Source organism: Crocuta crocuta, unplaced genomic scaffold (genome assembly GCF_008692635.1).
Source record: "Crocuta crocuta isolate KB4526 unplaced genomic scaffold, BGI_CrCroc_1.0 scaffold97, whole genome shotgun sequence".
Taxonomy (NCBI): domain Eukaryota; kingdom Metazoa; phylum Chordata; class Mammalia; order Carnivora; family Hyaenidae; genus Crocuta; species Crocuta crocuta.
In genome coordinates, this window is record NW_027531999.1 from 3276507 (window position 1) to 3293333 (window position 16827).

Consider the following 16827-nt stretch of genomic DNA (forward strand, 5'->3'; position numbering starts at 1 on the left):
AAGTGAGAACACCTCCTCTGTTGTGGGGATCAGAGCTGATGCACATGGAATACGAGCCATTCCATAAATAGCAACTACTGTGACATGTCCTTAGATCATTATATATCTCCAGGACTGTATGATTTGCCTTATTCTATTTTATATTCTGCACCTGCAAACTTCTTTTTGACCTCATAGGACTTGAAAGACGTGGGCCGAAACCAATCATGTGACATCGCGCTCTTGCCTGAGAACAGAGGGAAAAATCGATACAACAATATATTGCCTTGTGAGTTTTGTGTTGAAATGTGTAAAGCTGTCTCTCTAGCCATGTCTTCTCTTTTCTAGGAATAAAATGGGGCTAAAGAACTATGGTATAGCTGAATACGGAAGATCTGAGGCTCTGAATGCCTTTAAAAAGGAAAGACTTGTCTGTTATTGCACTTCCCTTCAATGGGGTAACAACCAGCCTGAATCCTGCTTGTGAGGCACCTCTCGTGCTGTTGACATATCACCATGAGGTCCTACCGCTCCTCTTTGGAAGCCTGGAGCAGTAACGGGGTTAACAGCAAAGGCCGGTGTGGGTTTCCTTCAAGTCCTCAGATAGCAATTATTATATATTTTTTATTACCCGACCCTATCAGGTGAAGCAATAGAAGATGGTTGTTCTGGACTGTATTCATTCTGGCTGTGAAAGGGAGCTGGCCACTCCACTAGGGAAATGGTATGGTATTATGAAGGAAAGAGCAGAGGGGGCCTCAACGAGCATTTGGCTTGTTAGTTTGTGTGTCTATGGGCCGCCTGGGCAACCTGGAAAGCCAGTCATCCGGTCTGACCCTCTTCTGCAAATGGAGATGAGAATACCTCCCTGTGGGGTGTTTTGGGTTTCCGAGCTAATGCACATCAAATACCAAGCCTTCCATCAGACAGTAGAAAAATCACCCCAAGACCCAGTGACTCTCCATCAACTTCCTTCCAGATGATGCCTCTCGAGTGAAGCTGTCCAACGTAGATGATGACCCGTGCTCAGACTACATCAATGCCAGCTACATCCCTGTAAGTGAGCCATTAAGCCATAGCACCTAGGATGAAGCTTTGATGGGTGGCTACACTGCAGACACCTTGCCTCCCACACGCCCCCACTGCTCCCAGTTCTGGAAGCACAGAGGTCTTAGAAGACCATGTCTGATTGCCATAAAACCAGGGTGTGCAGTTCCATCACCACTAGGGCTCACGTTTCACAATGGCTGTAGTCACAAAAGATGATAATGAGCTCAGGGGACATCGTCAAAGGTAGTCTTCTCTCTGCAGCTCACAGCAAAGATTGGAGCTCCCCAAGGACCCTCCACGGCTCGGGCTGCCCAGCTAGGGGAGCTGACTCAATGTTATCTGGGTTTTTGAAAACCAAAGACACAAGTCAAAAGTTGTATCAAACTTTGGGGCTCAAATCCTGCCAACTTCCCACCGCACACTAGAGTGGAAGAGCCTTTAAGGTCAGACAGTTTCATATTTGAATTTCATCTCTGCCCCTTGCTGACTCTGTGACCTTGGGCAAGTTATGTCCCCTCTTGGGACCTCATTGTCTTTCCCGAAAAACGAAGATAATAGTATTTACCTCAGATAATAATTCATTCACTCAATAAACACTATACAGTGAAGTAGTAACTACAAGTTGGACACTGAGCTGTGTACAGGGATAAGGTCAGGTGGAACCCTGACCATCAGAGAACTTTCAGCAGAGTCAGGGCATCAGGATGACAAGGCGATGCCATGGGAAACAGGCTAGAGAAGTCTTCTCCACCATTAACATACATCCATAGCACGTGGGGTAAAATGCAGATTCTGATTCGGCAGGGCTGTGTAGGACCTGGGATTCTGCATTTCTCACAAGCTCCCCAGGTCATCATTGAGCTGCTGGTCTGAGGACTACTCTCTGGGGCACAAGAGGCTAAGGATTGCCAGGGGGGGCTTCTGGTAGGAGACCACCAGCCCGCAGAGCAGAAGAGAAAGGAATGCTGAGCAGAGCAGGCAACATGCTGAGACATGGGAGCTAAATAAGGACTAGCCAGCTGAGAGGCAGTGTTTGGGTGGGCAGGCGTGGGGGCGGCAGAGGTGACACAGTGCAGGGGCCCCGAGGAGAGGCAAAGGAGAGAAGGAACTTCAACTAGGAGCTGTAAATACTTCTGTCCTGCTGGAGTGCCGAATAAGTGGGCAAAAACATGCTAGCTCCTAGAGTTGTGGTGAAGATTAAGATCTGTGGAAGTCCTGCCCCACAGTGTGGTATATGGTGGATGCTCAATACACAAGTGGTCCCCGTCCCCTAACTGTCCCTTGTACGATGTCTCTGACCAGCTCTCTGATGTCAACTATCCAAAATGTCTAAAGCTCCCCTACATTGCATAGGGGAAGAGCCCAATCCAAGTCAGTCCCTCAGACAGTCCACACACACACACACACACACACACACACACACACACACACACATTCTCTAGATTATTTCCCAAGTCCTCCATTGCTTCTTAGAATAGACCCAGCCTAATAAATGGGAAGCAGGCTCCTAACAATAGTTCAGTGTTCCGGCCTTTGTCCCTCCTGCTCCCAAGCCTTGACACTTCTGTTAGTATCTTTTTCTCAAGTCAGGGATCTGGCAAAGACCTATATATCATCTAGTCTGCAGAGATAACCCTCTGTTTACAGTTCTGAGGGGGCCCATTGTTTCTGACTCTCCACGTTGTAAATTCATCACAGGGCAACAACTTTAGAAGAGAATACATTGCTACTCAGGGACCTCTTCCTGGCACCAAGGATGACTTCTGGAAAATGGCGTGGGAACAGAATGTTCACAACATCGTCATGGTGACCCAGTGTGTGGAGAAGGGCCGGGTGAGTCAACAGTCTTCCTGACTTCCGAGCTTTGCTAACCACCACCAGGATGGAATTCTACCCCACCTCCAAAAGCTAAACTCCACAAAAGCCAAGGAGGGATCACGTGAGAGTCTTGCTAGTGAATTCAGCCACTCTGTTATAAAAGGCTTAACCTAGTGATGCCCACTTCTGATTCTGGGTCTGAAGTTTCAGGCCAAGGTGTTTCCATATGAAGACTAGGATTATCAGAAGTGCCCATGACACAGAAATATTAGCTGGCTCCTTGTCTATTCCATCCCTCAGAGTACACCTTGCCAGAGTCACTGGCTCTGCCCCTACTTTTAGGAAAGAAGAAGTGAACCGTAGGCTGCAGACACAAAGTCAAATAGTTATCTGGGGCGCCTGAGTGACTCTGTCAGTTAAGCATCTGACTCTTGGTTTCCGCTCAGGTCATGATCTCACAACTCGTGGGCTGAGTCCTGCAATAGCTCTCCACAGTGTGGAGCCTGCTTGGGATTCTCTCTCTCTCTCTCTCTCTCTCTCTCTCTCCCCCTCTGTCTCTCTGCCCCTCTCCTGCACTCACTGTCTCTTTCTCTCTCTCAAAAATAAACAAACTTTAAAAGTAAAATCAAAGTTATCTGGACAAATTAAGCAAATCCTTCATAATGCATTTGTAATCCTCTACTTTATATGGTTATTTGGAGAATGAAAAAAAAGAGATCACATATAAAGTACCTAGTATCTGTGATCAATGAATATAGGTCATAATTCTCTCTCCTGTCTTCCTACATGTGAACTGAAGCTTAGCTAAACGTTCTGAATTTTCAAAGATCACTTGGCACATGGCCCTTGGTTGAGGTGAGGACAGTGATATCAAAATAGAAACAAAACGGGGCCAGGAAGACACTGTCTTCCTCTGCCCAGCTAGAGCTTTCTTCCGAAAGCTGTAACATATGGGTTATGGGCCAGTGGCATTGAAATGTTAAAGAAATCAACGAAAAGCTCAAGCCTTGGAACACTGTGCCTGAAAGGTACGTGAACCCAAAGTCGGGGCTTTGCTTCTTGGACCGTGTCTCTCCTTCCCTTGTCGCCCCTTTCTTCAGGGTGCTGGTCCTGAGCACACTGGTGCAGAGCAGACGGTCAGAGGCTCTAGCAACTGACCCTCGATTCCAGCTCAGGAAGACGTTTCAGGGAGGAAAGGTCCAGGTTCATAGAGGAGTCACGTTTGCAGACTCGCGTGTTTTCTCTCTGTCTTCCTCTAGGTAAAGTGTGACCATTACTGGCCAGCAGACCAGGACTCCCTCTACTATGGGGACCTCATCCTGCAGATGCTCTCAGAGTCTGTGCTGCCTGAGTGGACCATCCGGGAATTTAGGATATGCAGTGTATGTTTGACCTAACCTAACAGCCCCCGTCGGAGAGACACAGGACACCCACGAATCCCCTTTGTGCCGCTTCCTCCCCCATCGTTTGGGCTCATGGGAGTTGCTGCGTGGCCACGGTTGTCAGACTCGAAGGTTTGCCTTGGGTCCTTCCTCTTATCATCCTCTCTGCCTTCCAGGAGGAACAGCTCGATGCACACAGGCTCATCCGCCACTTTCACTACACAGTGTGGCCAGACCACGGGGTCCCCGAGACCACCCAGTCCCTGATCCAGTTCGTGAGAACCGTCAGGGATTACATCAGCAGAAGCCCCGGCGCCGGGCCCACCGTGGTGCACTGCAGGTACCCACGGCTAGGCTAGGAGCCGGCCACGCGGGGCGTGGAGCGTCAGTACGGGCCGGCCGGCCTGCACAGGCTGCGAGCATACTATCGTGCTGTCTCCTGTCTTCTTTTCCACTTTCTTCGCCTTCCACCTGTCTCTCACCCTCGCTCTCCACCCCTTTCTCTCTCTTTTTGCTACTGTACAAAATGCAAAGTCCCTCTGTGACTTCCAGGCCCTCCATAAGTGGGTCCCATCTCCCTTCCCAACCCAAGTTCCCAGAAACCTCCCTCCTACGCTCCCCAGACACCTGCTTATTCCCACCTCTTGCCACCCTTACTCCTTGGAGTGGCCTAATCTCTCTCCCCCACCCGTGTAAACCCTAAGCACCCTTCCAGATCCCTGCTCCAGACCTCTCTCCAGGTCGAGTAGCACTTGCCAACTGTAGCACCCAGCTTTGCTCTTAAATTTCTGTTCGGTCTTGATTTCTCTTTGCTTTGGATTGCATGCCCATATAATCAGCCTAACAAGCAATGCCTCACTCTTCCTCTCTGGGGAGTCTGGTGTTTAGCTAATTAATGTTTGCAGCAACACTTTGATAGCCCTAACCAAATGGCACTAAGAAATAAAGAGCAGGGAATCGCTACAGTAAGAGAAATGTCAGATGCCCTCATTTTCTCCCAATCAGCCCAGCACCTTAGGAGCCCGGCTTTTATATGTCATTGGAACCCTGAGGCTTTTAATGGGAATGTGAGGCACTCAGGAGCTTCCTGCTTTCTGAAGAATGGCCGGCATTTCTGCTGGTACCACTAGAGAACTGTTCTTCTTTGTCTTATAAATCTGGGCATCAGAAACCCCCAGATACACAGTCACTTTGGGAAGCAATTTGGCGATCCCTAGTGAAGCTGAAGGTATTCCCACCCAATGACCCATCAACTCTGTTTCTAGATATCAAACCTAGAGAAATTCCCACGCGTGTGCACGAGGAGGTTCACTGTAACACAGTGTTTAAAAGAGAATAACTAAAAATGATCTCACTATCATAGGGAATAGATCAGCAGGGGATAGATTGGCAGTGGTGTATGAACTCTGTGGAGTAGTTAAAAGAAAGTGGATCATGGGGCACCTGGGTGACTCAGTCAGTTAAGAGTCTGACTCTTGATTCCAGCTCAGGTCATGATCTCATGGTTAGTGAGTTAGAGCTCCGCGTCCAGCTTTCTGCTGTCAGTGCAGAGCCTGCTTCAGATCCTCTGTCCCCCTCTCACTCTGCTCCTCCCCCGCTGGTTCTCTCTCTCTCTCTAAAATAATAAAGAGGGGCACTTCAGTGGTTTAGTCGGTTAGGCATCTGACTTTGGCTCAGGTGATGATCTCAGGGTTGGTGGGTTCGAACCCTGCATCAGGCTGTGTGTTGACAGCTCAGAGCCTGGAGCCTCCTTCGGATTCTGTGTCTCCCTCTCTATTTCTCTGCCCCTCCCCTGCTCATACTCTTTCTCTCTCTCTCTCTCTCAAAAATAAACACTAAATTTTTTAAAATAATAAGTAAAAACTTAAGAAATAAGAATCAAATTTTTAAAAAAATGGATCTGCATGTAACAACATGGATAAATCTCAGAACACAATACTGAGTAAAATGAAAGTAAGCAGAATGATACATAAAACATCATTTTAGTAAATTTTTAAAACACAAAAAAAAGAATATATTGTTCATGGATTTACATGTATGCAGGGAAAGTATAAAACGCACACCAGGTGTAGAGAAGCACTTATCCCTGGTGGGGTGGGGGAGGTGGAGGAAGGAAGAAAAAGAGATAAAAAGCTGGAGCTTTTGTTAGAGGAAAGGAAGGATTCCTTATTCTCTCATAACCTGGAAGGGAAAAGAAGGAGGGGCCTAGAGTCCCTCAATGCAGTCCTGAATGGCCAATTTAATACAAAAGACTCAGTCTTCCTTCGCTCTCTCTCCTAGTGCTGGTGTGGGTAGGACTGGAACCTTTATCGCATTGGACAGAATCCTCCAGCAATTAGACTCCAAAGACTCTGTGGACATCTACGGAGCAGTACACGACCTAAGACTTCACAGGGTTCACATGGTCCAGACCGAGGTAAGAGTTATGCGCTGAGGGACACAGATCACCCTCCCTGCCTCTCTCCCCTAAAATGTCCAAGGCTTTCATCTGACAAGGGCAAAGGACTGTGACTCAGTAGGGAGAGAAAAAGAACCAAATATAGGCGTTCTGTCTGGTTTGTCATTTTAAGCCTATTTCAGCGACCTTGAGGATGATGTGTGTCCTTTTCCCTACTGAGCCTGTTGCCCATCTTCTTTAGGTGGGTTGGAAGCATGAGGGACTGTTTTAAATCAATGCATTGTACATGAGGGAAAGGCCAGGCCAATCTTGAAGATCATTTTCAGATAGGCTGGCTAGTGAGTACCAGAACTTCCGGTAGGAAAGAAGAAACAGACTACAGTCTCTTCTCTCCTCCAGCCCACCCCAGCTGCACACCCACCTCTGGAGACCCCAGAGGCCTGCACATTGATTGCAGAGGACAAATGCTTCCATTTGTGCTGTCCTTTGACATTTGCAGAGCATTTTTGAACATATTATCTCATTAAATTTTCACAAAAAAACAGACAAGAGAACTATTGTTTCCCATTTCCAGGCTAGAAGGAGATGCATAGGCTAAAGGGTTTTGCACAGCTATGGAGTGGCCGAGCTGGGACTCGAACCCATTCAAGAGAGTCCCAGGCCCTTGGCCCCACGGCCTCAGGGTCGGCTCTGTGCCCACCCGCAAACCAAGTTTGGTATTCCCCTGCATCACTGCCTTATAAAATTCAAGTTCTCTTACCCTTGTGTTTCCCAAGCAACTCTGCAAAATCCTCTCTCTCTCTCTCTCTCACTCTCACTCTCTCTCATTTATATGTAAATTCCCGTGTTTGGAAAGGTGAAAAGCCCCACATGCTGCCATATCCCATCTTGCAGTAACAGTGCACAGGGACACTGTGGAGGCGGCCATGCTCCACAGAACAGCAATGTCCTGCAGCGAAGGCTCCCCTTGAGCCTTGGTGAACCCACTGTTCCCAACCACCTTGACCGCTGGATTCTTCCCTTGTGTGGCACATGTTAATATCCTGCAGATCTCATATTCTATAACACATTTGGAAAAATTCTAGCATCCTCGCTTCCCATCGGTGGTGGCCACACCCGGGACCCTCTGTCACCATCACTGTCTTGGGCTGAGTACTTTCATTGAAAGAATTATTATACTATATTTTTAATATTTTATTATGTGTTTTTAAAAATTCATACATCTAGGGAAAATAGTAGAGTGAATTTCCATGCGCCTAAACTCCAGCTTCTACAATTATCAGCATTCTGTGTTCTTTTTTCATCTACATCCCACATACACCACCCCCCACTCCATGACCTTATTTTTAAAGCAAATCCTACTTATCACACCATTCATCCTTAAATACTGTATATATAGATATTTTGCAGATAAGGACTCTTTTTAAAATTGTGACCAGAATACCATTATCACCCCTAACAATTTTAACCGTATCCCTTAATATCATCTAACATCCAGTCAGTGTTTAAATATCCCTAATTACCTCAAAAATTACTTTCTGCACTTAGTTTGCATAAGAATCCAAATAATATCCACATACTGCCTTTGGTTGAAGTCTCTTTTAAATTTCTTTTAAATCTATAATAACCCTCCCTTGTTTTCCAAGCCATTTATTTGTTAAAGACACCAGCTTAATTTCTTTGAGAGATTTTTCTCACATTCTGGATTTGACTGCTTTTTCATGGTGGTCCTATATTCCTCTATTCTCTGTAATTTTGGTCAGCAGGTCATTGGATCTAGAAGTTCCATTAAAATTTTTTTAAATGTTTACTTATTTTTGAGAGAGAGAAGGGAGGGGAGAGGTAGAGAGAGAGGGAGACACAGAATCCAAAGTAGGCTCCAGGCTCTGAGCTGTCAACACAGAGTCTGACGTGGGCCTCGAACTCACTAGCCCTGAGATCATGACCTGAGTTGAAGTCGGACCCTTAAGCGACTGAGCCACCCGGGAGCCCCTAGAGGTTCCATTAAATTCAGGTTTCTTTTTACCACCCCAGCACTTTACAGGTGGTGCTAAGCACTTCCTGTTGCATTGCATCAGGACACCCTTCCTGTCCGCATCTCTTTTGTGCTGATGAAATTGACAATGACCATCCGCTATACCATTTCCCATTAGCCTGTCACTTGAACATTTTCAGCAACTGTTGATGACCTGAACATAGCTGTCTAGCTCTGTCATTTCATTAAGGCTTGCAGAATTGTCCCACACTGTATCATAACTTATCCTTCATCTTTCTCCACAAGACTACCAGTTTCAAGACTGTAAGAATTCGTTTTCCTTCTCTCAAAACACAATAATTTTTTTGGACTGTTAAATGAATGAACAGATATCCTACAGTTATGTGACTAAAAAGTCAGGATCAGTGTTTCATTACTTATTGTCATTTCTACAGACTCAAACCATATTTAATTTGTAATCTGGGGATTAAGTAAGACTACTTATACATTGTAAGTAGTCTTGAAGAGAGAGAGAGAGAGAGATTGTGTGTGTGTGTGTGTGTGTGTGTGTGTGTGTGTGTGTGTGTCTAAGAGAAAGAGAGAAAGAGAGAGAGAGCATTCAGGCTCCTTAGTTATTGTCAGAGGCTTCTTGGGTCATGTGTCCCTTGCATACTTCTGCCCGGAACTCTGGAGATGCACCGTGGCACAGAGCAGCCGCTCCTATTGTAAATGTCACTTTCCAGGGCAGGGAAACCCCATGTGCCCTAGCTCTTCCTCCTTCTTAGACATAACTCCTCCTTTCCCCTCTTCCCTTCTCCTTCTCCCCCTAACTTCTGAGGATTCTACAGCTCTTGTTCCTCAACTTGCCCATTCAGTGGTTGGGTTCCCCACCGTTCTGTCCTCAAGGCGCTGCTCTCCCTTCTCTCCATCTTCATTCTTTGTGACATCTAGGGCTTGAAGAACCACGAACAAGCTTGCAGTTCCCAAGTCTCGTTCTCCTTTTCCACCTAAACGTCTGCCTACCAGACAGTTCCACCTGGAAGCTTTACAGTCATCTCAAACGTAAAAGCTCAAAACTGAACTCATTCTCTGTCTTTAAACAAACAACGAAAGCGCTCCTTCCCCTCTTGCTCGTTCCACTTTCAGGTGACGGTGTGGCCATCCATCTTGCCTCCCACCTGTGTCCCCAGGCGAGGATTCTGACGTGTTTTCCCACAGTTCCCACACTCAGGCAGTCACGGAGTCCTGTCCAGTCCAGTCTAGACCCGTCACAGTGTCTTGTCACCCGACATCTTTCCTTCCTTCTAGTCACCCACCCAACTGCCGCTGCCCGTGTTCAGCCACCTGTCAGCTCTCATGGGCCCTACTGTGCTACCCTCCCAGTGTGCCCGCCTGCCGCCAGCGTCTGCCCTCACGACTCTTCGTCACCCCTGCCTCCAACACAGTACTGTTGCCAGCTCTGTCAGCTCCCTGCGCAAAAGTCTTGACGAGCTCTCCATTGCTTTCCAATGAAGTTCAAACCCTTGTCTTTGCCTACAGGCCTCTTCATAACTGGGCTCCATTTGCTTCTCAACTTTCACACCATAACATAACCCATTGTTTTAGGCTCTGCCAAAACTAAGAAAGGTGTCCCCTCCTGGGTCAGAACCAACTTTGATGCTTTTGATTATAATAAAATAAACATTATAGTAGGAGACATAGTCTCTCTCCTTTTTTTTTCCCCCTCTGCCAATTGAAATCTCAAACAATATTCAGATAATATGTGTCCTGTTTCAACTCCTTGCCCGTGGTGGGCTTTTTCTAGTCTCAGAAACCCTGGCCCCAGCACCGGTATGGCTCGCTTGGTGCTGGGAGTGAGTGTGAGCCACAGCTCAGCCAAGGGAAGCAAAGAAGGAGAGACATTCAGACCCTTTTTATTGCTTTTCTGGGTTCTTGGGGACAGGCCCCTTTACTTTTATTCTGCCTTATTGGGGATGCAGAGAGATGCAGGGCTTCACAAATTTCAATAACTATATCAAAGCGTTAGGATTTCTAAATAAAGAGCCACTGGACAGGAGATTTTCAAATGTGGCCCTTCTTCTTCAGCCTGCCCTCAGGGAAGTTTGCAGCCTGACTGCTGGAGAGACACGCAGATGAAGCAATGACTTGTTAAAAGAACAAGAGGTGATATAGGCACAGTCTGTTCAACTCATCTGCTTCCCACAGGAGGAGACAGTGGGATGTAGAAATAAGCATCTCAGTGCCCATTTGGGGGATTGTCCTTGGGGTTTCCCATGACCCATGCACCCGACATTGTAGCTACCCTCGACAGCTCACAGGTTCGAAAATACATTTGCACTTTCATATTATTTACAACACTTCGAATGTCCTACTTCTTTGTTCACATTTTAACCTTTTCCTTAGGCTGATACTTTGCTCCCCCAAAAGTGAACCTGGGGGTTTCTTATGTATAAAGTGTTCTACACAATTCTAGCTTGCATTTGTTCACATAGCTGCCCCTCTGCTAAACTGTGAGCTCAGGGACCATGAAAGGCTATTATTCTATAAATACTCTCTAGTACTACAACTCTTGGTGAAATTGAATGGAATTGAGGCTTCACCACTTAGCTAGACAGAGCCAAAAATTATCTTTTAAGATCCAAGGATCATATATTAGGCTGTAGTTTTCATTAAGAATAAAGTGGAAAGCACATTAACAGTCTGAAGATTTTGGTAGTAATCATTTTCAGAAGGACATTCTATTGGGAAAAGAAGAATTTATATTTAAGGCAACGCAAATTAATGAACATTAACTGGTTTCAAAGCCCATAAGTGGATCATTGTTGAAGAATTTATTAGTAAGGCAAAGCATAGATGTAATAGAATTCATTCACGGCTGAATTTTAAGCTCCCAAAGTAATTTAATATCCCAGTACAACTGAAAATATGAATCATGCTTTGGATGGGAAGAAACAGGAAATGTCAGTCTATAATTTGGTAGATTGTTTTGAAGATGGAAAAAGAAACTGCCTATACTAACAACCATTTTTAGGACAGTTCCCTCCTCGAATTTTCAAGATCAGGTGGTAAAATACTCATAACAAGTAGGGTTTATGAGCAGAAATGCAGAGAATAGTTAATTCATATTAATGCAGGCCTCATTTGTGATTGACTTCTTTCTTTCAAATGTCCTAATCTCATGATTATACCAGACCTACATTATGAAGTCCCTTTGGTAGGTGCCCAGGCTAGCTTTCAATCAGGGGCAATGCCTATTGTTGACCCATGAAAATAAATACTGGTCCACTTCTCAAGTTCATTGGTAAGAAAAGATCTTATAGTCTCACTTTGTGAGACTTTGTGAGTTGCTTTGTGAGTCGCTTTGTGAGTCAAGCCTTTAAAATACTGTAAAATAACACATCAATCACCTTAAACACAGGTTCCAGGAATGTTTTTCAATATCCATCGAATTGACAGCAACACAAAGTCTTATACTTTTTAGTGGCCAAGGGATGTTAGGTCTAGAAGAGACCTCAGATGTTTTTTGGATGTTTCCTGAGAAACCTTGTGCTTCAGTTTAGGCCAGCTGGAAGCAGACTAAGAGCCCAGTGTCCCTCATGTGCTATTGTGTTTCTCTTCCAGCCTTCTCTCTCCCTGGGCTCTGAGCAGTTGCTATATCATTACGGGAACCCAAGGCCAAGCACTGAGGTTACATGGGCATTCTTTTCCTTACTAGACAGCTCTGTTGGTAGTAAGGAAGGAAGCCCAATGCACACGTTTAGCTGCCTGTGTCTAAGTCTCTGCTTTCAGTGGGGGTTTTGTATGTCTTTATGGTCACCAAAACTCTGACTCTTCTATCTTTGTTTTTATTTCAGAAGTAGTTAGGTTACCAGGTAGTTGACAGAGGCGAGTCTACTCTCACTGTGTAACCCTCTGAAGTTCTCTGTCACCAGCCAACATCTTCAAGATTCTTCCTTGCGCCAGACTGAGATGCGGAGAGAACTGAGATAGATAAGACACTGACCTTGCCCTCAAAGAACTGATGGTCCAGTGGGGTCTATTGTATACACCTTTTTCTCACTATCCTCCCAAAAGAAAGAGAACAAAAGAGTATGCAGTGAAAAGGTTTTCTCATTTAATAATACAATGAAATTAGGGGTGCCTGGGTGGCTCAGTCAGTTGAGTATCCGATTTCAGCTCAGGTCCTGATCTCATGGTTCATGAGTTCAAGCCCCACATTGGGCTCACTACTGTCAGCCGGTCAGCACAGAGACAGCTTCAGGTCCTCTGTCTCCTTCTCTCTGCCCCTCCCTCACTTGTGCTCTCCCAAAATAAAACAGAGATTTTAAAAAATAATCATAACACAATGAAATTAGAAGTCATCTAAGAAAACTGGTATAGTGAAAAGAATATGACTATAAACACTTGGATCAAATTCTAGAGTCCCATTTCTTGGCTGTGTAAGAAGTTACTTAACTTCTCTGAGTCTCCTTTCCTATGGATGCTTATATCTACTTCATGAGGTTGTCAAAATAATCAAATAATTTATATAAAATGCAGAGCACAGTGTTTGGCATTCAGTCATCTATTTAATATTTGTGGAGGACCAACTATGTGCCAGACATAATTCTGGGCACTCATAGAACATACTCTATAAATATGCATGCACATAAAAAAAGAATGAATAAACGCCACCTTCTCTCCTCATTACCATTATTCTCTTTTTAGTGCTAAGAGAAAGCAGTCACTCTTCTATGTACAAGAGACTGTTAGTGAAATGATCAAGAAAATTTGGCTAACCATATACATCCCATCATTCTTGATGCTTTATGGGAGTCTCTTGTCTTTCTTATGCTTGCGAACTTGCCTTCTTCTGACACATCTTCTACTTTTTCATAGTGTCAGTATGTATACCTACATCAATGCGTAAGAGATGTCCTGAGAGCAAGGAAGCTACGGAGTGAACAAGAAAACCCCTTGTTTCCAATCTACGAAAATGTGAATCCAGAGTATCACAGAGGTAGGAACTTATTTCATTAACATGCAAGTTCATCTATCAAGATATGATGCCCCCGGGGAACCATTAATAACCTAAAGCTCTTCCAAAGTGCAGCAGCCCTTTTGTCTTCCACCCAAAGACCCTTTCTCTAAGGGAGGGTAGCAACAGGGAGGACAGGCAGAGTGGGGAGGGGACTCCCACTGCTGAACACCGACTATGCGTGGTATCTCTTCCTATCTGGCCTAGGATGCCCTCTCTTAAGGATTCTGCTTAACATTTCTTTTCTAACCAGGAAGACTCTTTTCTGGGGAAGATGCTTTGAAATCACAACTGAGGGCTCAGATCAAAAATCCCTTTGAAGAAGAATTTGGCCACATGTGTCAAAGTCCTTAATATGCTCTTGTCTTGTCACCTAGTTACTGAAAAAGTCTTATGCATGACAGTTGTTATAGCCAAAAGTTTAAGTGGAAAAAGCCCAAAGGTTTAACAGTGGAGAACTAAGTACACCATGGTGCATTCACTTAGTAGAATACAATAATACAATGCAGTCATTAAAAATGATATTTTTGAGGATATTATAATAACATGGATAGCCTTATAAATATATTGAGTTTAAAAAAATCAGAATGCAAAACAAACAAAAACAACACATGGAGATTGGGGGAGAAAAGACGAGAAAAAAAAACATACTGCAATAGATAAATTTCTCAGAGCAGTAAAATAAAACACATTTTATTTTACTACATTTTATTTACTACATTTTCTAGAATAAGCATGAAACAATTTTTTAAACAGAAATTTTAGTAAAAGAATATGTAAACTTTATAAGACACTGCTTTGGTCAGACACTAATTACTTGACATCATTTAGACCTAATTTATCACAGAGGCCAATTTGAAGTTACATTGTATTAGTTATCTATGACGGCCTGACAAATTACCCTAAAATTTAGCACTTTAATTCAACATTTATTATCTCACAGTTTCTGTAGATCAAGTATTTGGGAGGAGCTTAGCTGGGTGGTTTTGGCCCAGGGCCACTCATGATGCTCAGTCAAGATGATGGCCAGGGCTGCAGTCATCTGAAGACTCGATTGGGGCTGGAGAATCCACTTCCAGATGATGCACTCACATGGCTGTTGATATAGCTCACAGTTCCTTGCCACATGGACCCATGTCCATCTATAAATCAGATCATTCTTTAAACATTATTTCAGGTTTTTTTTATCTCCGTTTCTAACTGATCCTCAATTTTCTTAAGTTCTCTGCACCCCTTGTGCCCACCCACCTAGCCACTATGTTAGTTAATAATCTGTGAAGCACAAAAACATGAGAGAGCTGTTATATTTAAAGGAGTCCTTTGTCAGTCAGATAATACTCTTGTATTATAAATAATTACCCCCTAATTTATCTGTATAGTAAATTAAGGTTTTTGCATGTCACATTCTTTAAGAAGCTTCAGGATGGAAGTAGCTCTGGGGAATCTTGGAAGTTCCTTTGCCTTATTATGACTTGCTTAAGAGTCTTTTGTAAGAGTTATCTTGGGCGCTCCTGAAAGAGCTAGCTATGGTATGGTTAGCTTCAGGTGTCCGAAAGTAGAATTCAGGTCCTAGCTCTGGAACTAACGAGTATTACCAAGCTGTGTAACCCTGGGTTAGTTTCTTTGCCTCTCTGGGCCTGTGGGTTCATCTGTAAAATCAGAGAGGATGGACTAGAATTACTGGTTTCTTCCAGTTCTAGTAATTGTGGTTCTGAATGGGATGACCTGGTCCCTCCAGGGATGGTCTCACTCTAAACTATATTGAACGTTAGTCACTTCTGCCAGCCTTATCCATTTGTAATCTTCATACATGGAACAAGCAGCTAGGATACACCCTGCTGCATCTCTAACTACAATGTCCTTCCTTTCAGACACGGGCTATTCGAGGCATTGAGAATGTATCTGAAGATCTCTTGGATAAAAACTATGCACTGTGTGATTTTATAAAAAATCTGCTTCATGCCCTACAGAGGTGCCAGCTACTTCTGTTGTTACTATGTATAATTTATTAATCTGGAGAATTATAAAGAATTTATGTAATTTAAAGGTAACAGATATTATTGTACATAATTGTATTTTGTAGTTTCTTCTGTAAATATGTATTTTTTCATAATGTTTAATATTAAGCTTTATATAATACGATGTTTCCACAGTAAAGTGTTCATGGATTGTTCTACAGAAATGAATTCAACCTGTATGACAGGACTACCGGCGAAGCATGTATGGGGGGGTTGCAGAGGCGACCCCATGGGCCATGGTTTTGACCTGTTTTGATTTTTACTGGTCAGGATAAAGGATGGGGCTGGAGAAAGCATGTAGTACACCTGGATTTGCTGCCGTGCTGTTCTAGGAATCTAGAGAGCCAAAGATGATCCAAATGCTATTGGGGCAAAGGTAACAGTCAAAAAAAAAAAAAAAAAAGACTGAAGGGAAACACCAAAGCTGAAGTAGGTGGTTATTCCTAAACTAGTTAATCCCTCCCCTTTCTCCTGCCAGAAGTTCAAGCCAAAACGGTCAGTTCAGGGGCTGTGTAACTAGCAGTGAAGTCCAGACTGTAGGATTAAGGGTTCTGACAGAGAACGATCCAAACAGAAATGATGAATTCCTTACATCAAAGATGCCTCCTGTACCCCCGACTGGAAACAAAATCAACATGCAAGGTGCCATCTGTAGTGACTGGAGATGATTCCGGTGCATTCAGTGTGTGAACATGCATACCCATACGGTAACGAGTGTGTTGGGTGATGTACACACTGTCATCTTTGTCTCATTTCTGGTGGGCTGCACTCCTGGAAAAGTCAAAATTATGCCAGTCATATTTGGCTTTCCCACTAAAAGAAGATTGTTGTGGCAGATTACATTTCTGAGCAAAGGACCTGACGTTAGCATCTTTATAGGAATGTCCACAAACATCATATGTACTTCATTACAAAAACAGAACTCTGGGGCACCTGGGTGGCTCAGTTGGTTAATGATCTGACTTTTGGTTTCAGCACAAGTCATGATCTTGTGTTTCGTGAGTTCAAGCCCCGCATAGGGTTCTGCACCGACAGCACGGAGCCTACTTGGGATTCTGTCTCTCTCTCTGCCTCCTTCCCCTCCCCACCCAACATAAATAAACAAACTTAAAAAAAAACAAAACTCAGTGGTGCTTAACATAAAAACTTCTAAAAGACATTTTTAGTAAATCATTGAGGTCAAAATATCA

The 16827-nt window shown here is 44.2% G+C and overlaps 1 protein-coding gene across 1 annotated transcript in view; it reads left to right on the forward strand.

The window, feature by feature from the left end:
- PTPRB (protein tyrosine phosphatase receptor type B) overlaps window positions 1-15665 on the forward strand; it is a 114127-nt gene extending 98462 nt beyond the window's left edge. Inside the window, exons 28-35 of the mRNA XM_077775265.1 lie at window positions 178-268; window positions 959-1035; window positions 2728-2862; window positions 4107-4229; window positions 4406-4569; window positions 6510-6645; window positions 13481-13601; window positions 15491-15665. Coding sequence (XP_077631391.1) covers window positions 178-268; window positions 959-1035; window positions 2728-2862; window positions 4107-4229; window positions 4406-4569; window positions 6510-6645; window positions 13481-13601; window positions 15491-15513 — 870 coding nt within the window. The 3' untranslated portion in view covers window positions 15514-15665. The remainder of the gene's footprint in view (window positions 1-177; window positions 269-958; window positions 1036-2727; window positions 2863-4106; window positions 4230-4405; window positions 4570-6509; window positions 6646-13480; window positions 13602-15490) is intronic.
- The last annotated feature ends 1162 nt before the right edge of the window (window positions 15666-16827 follow it).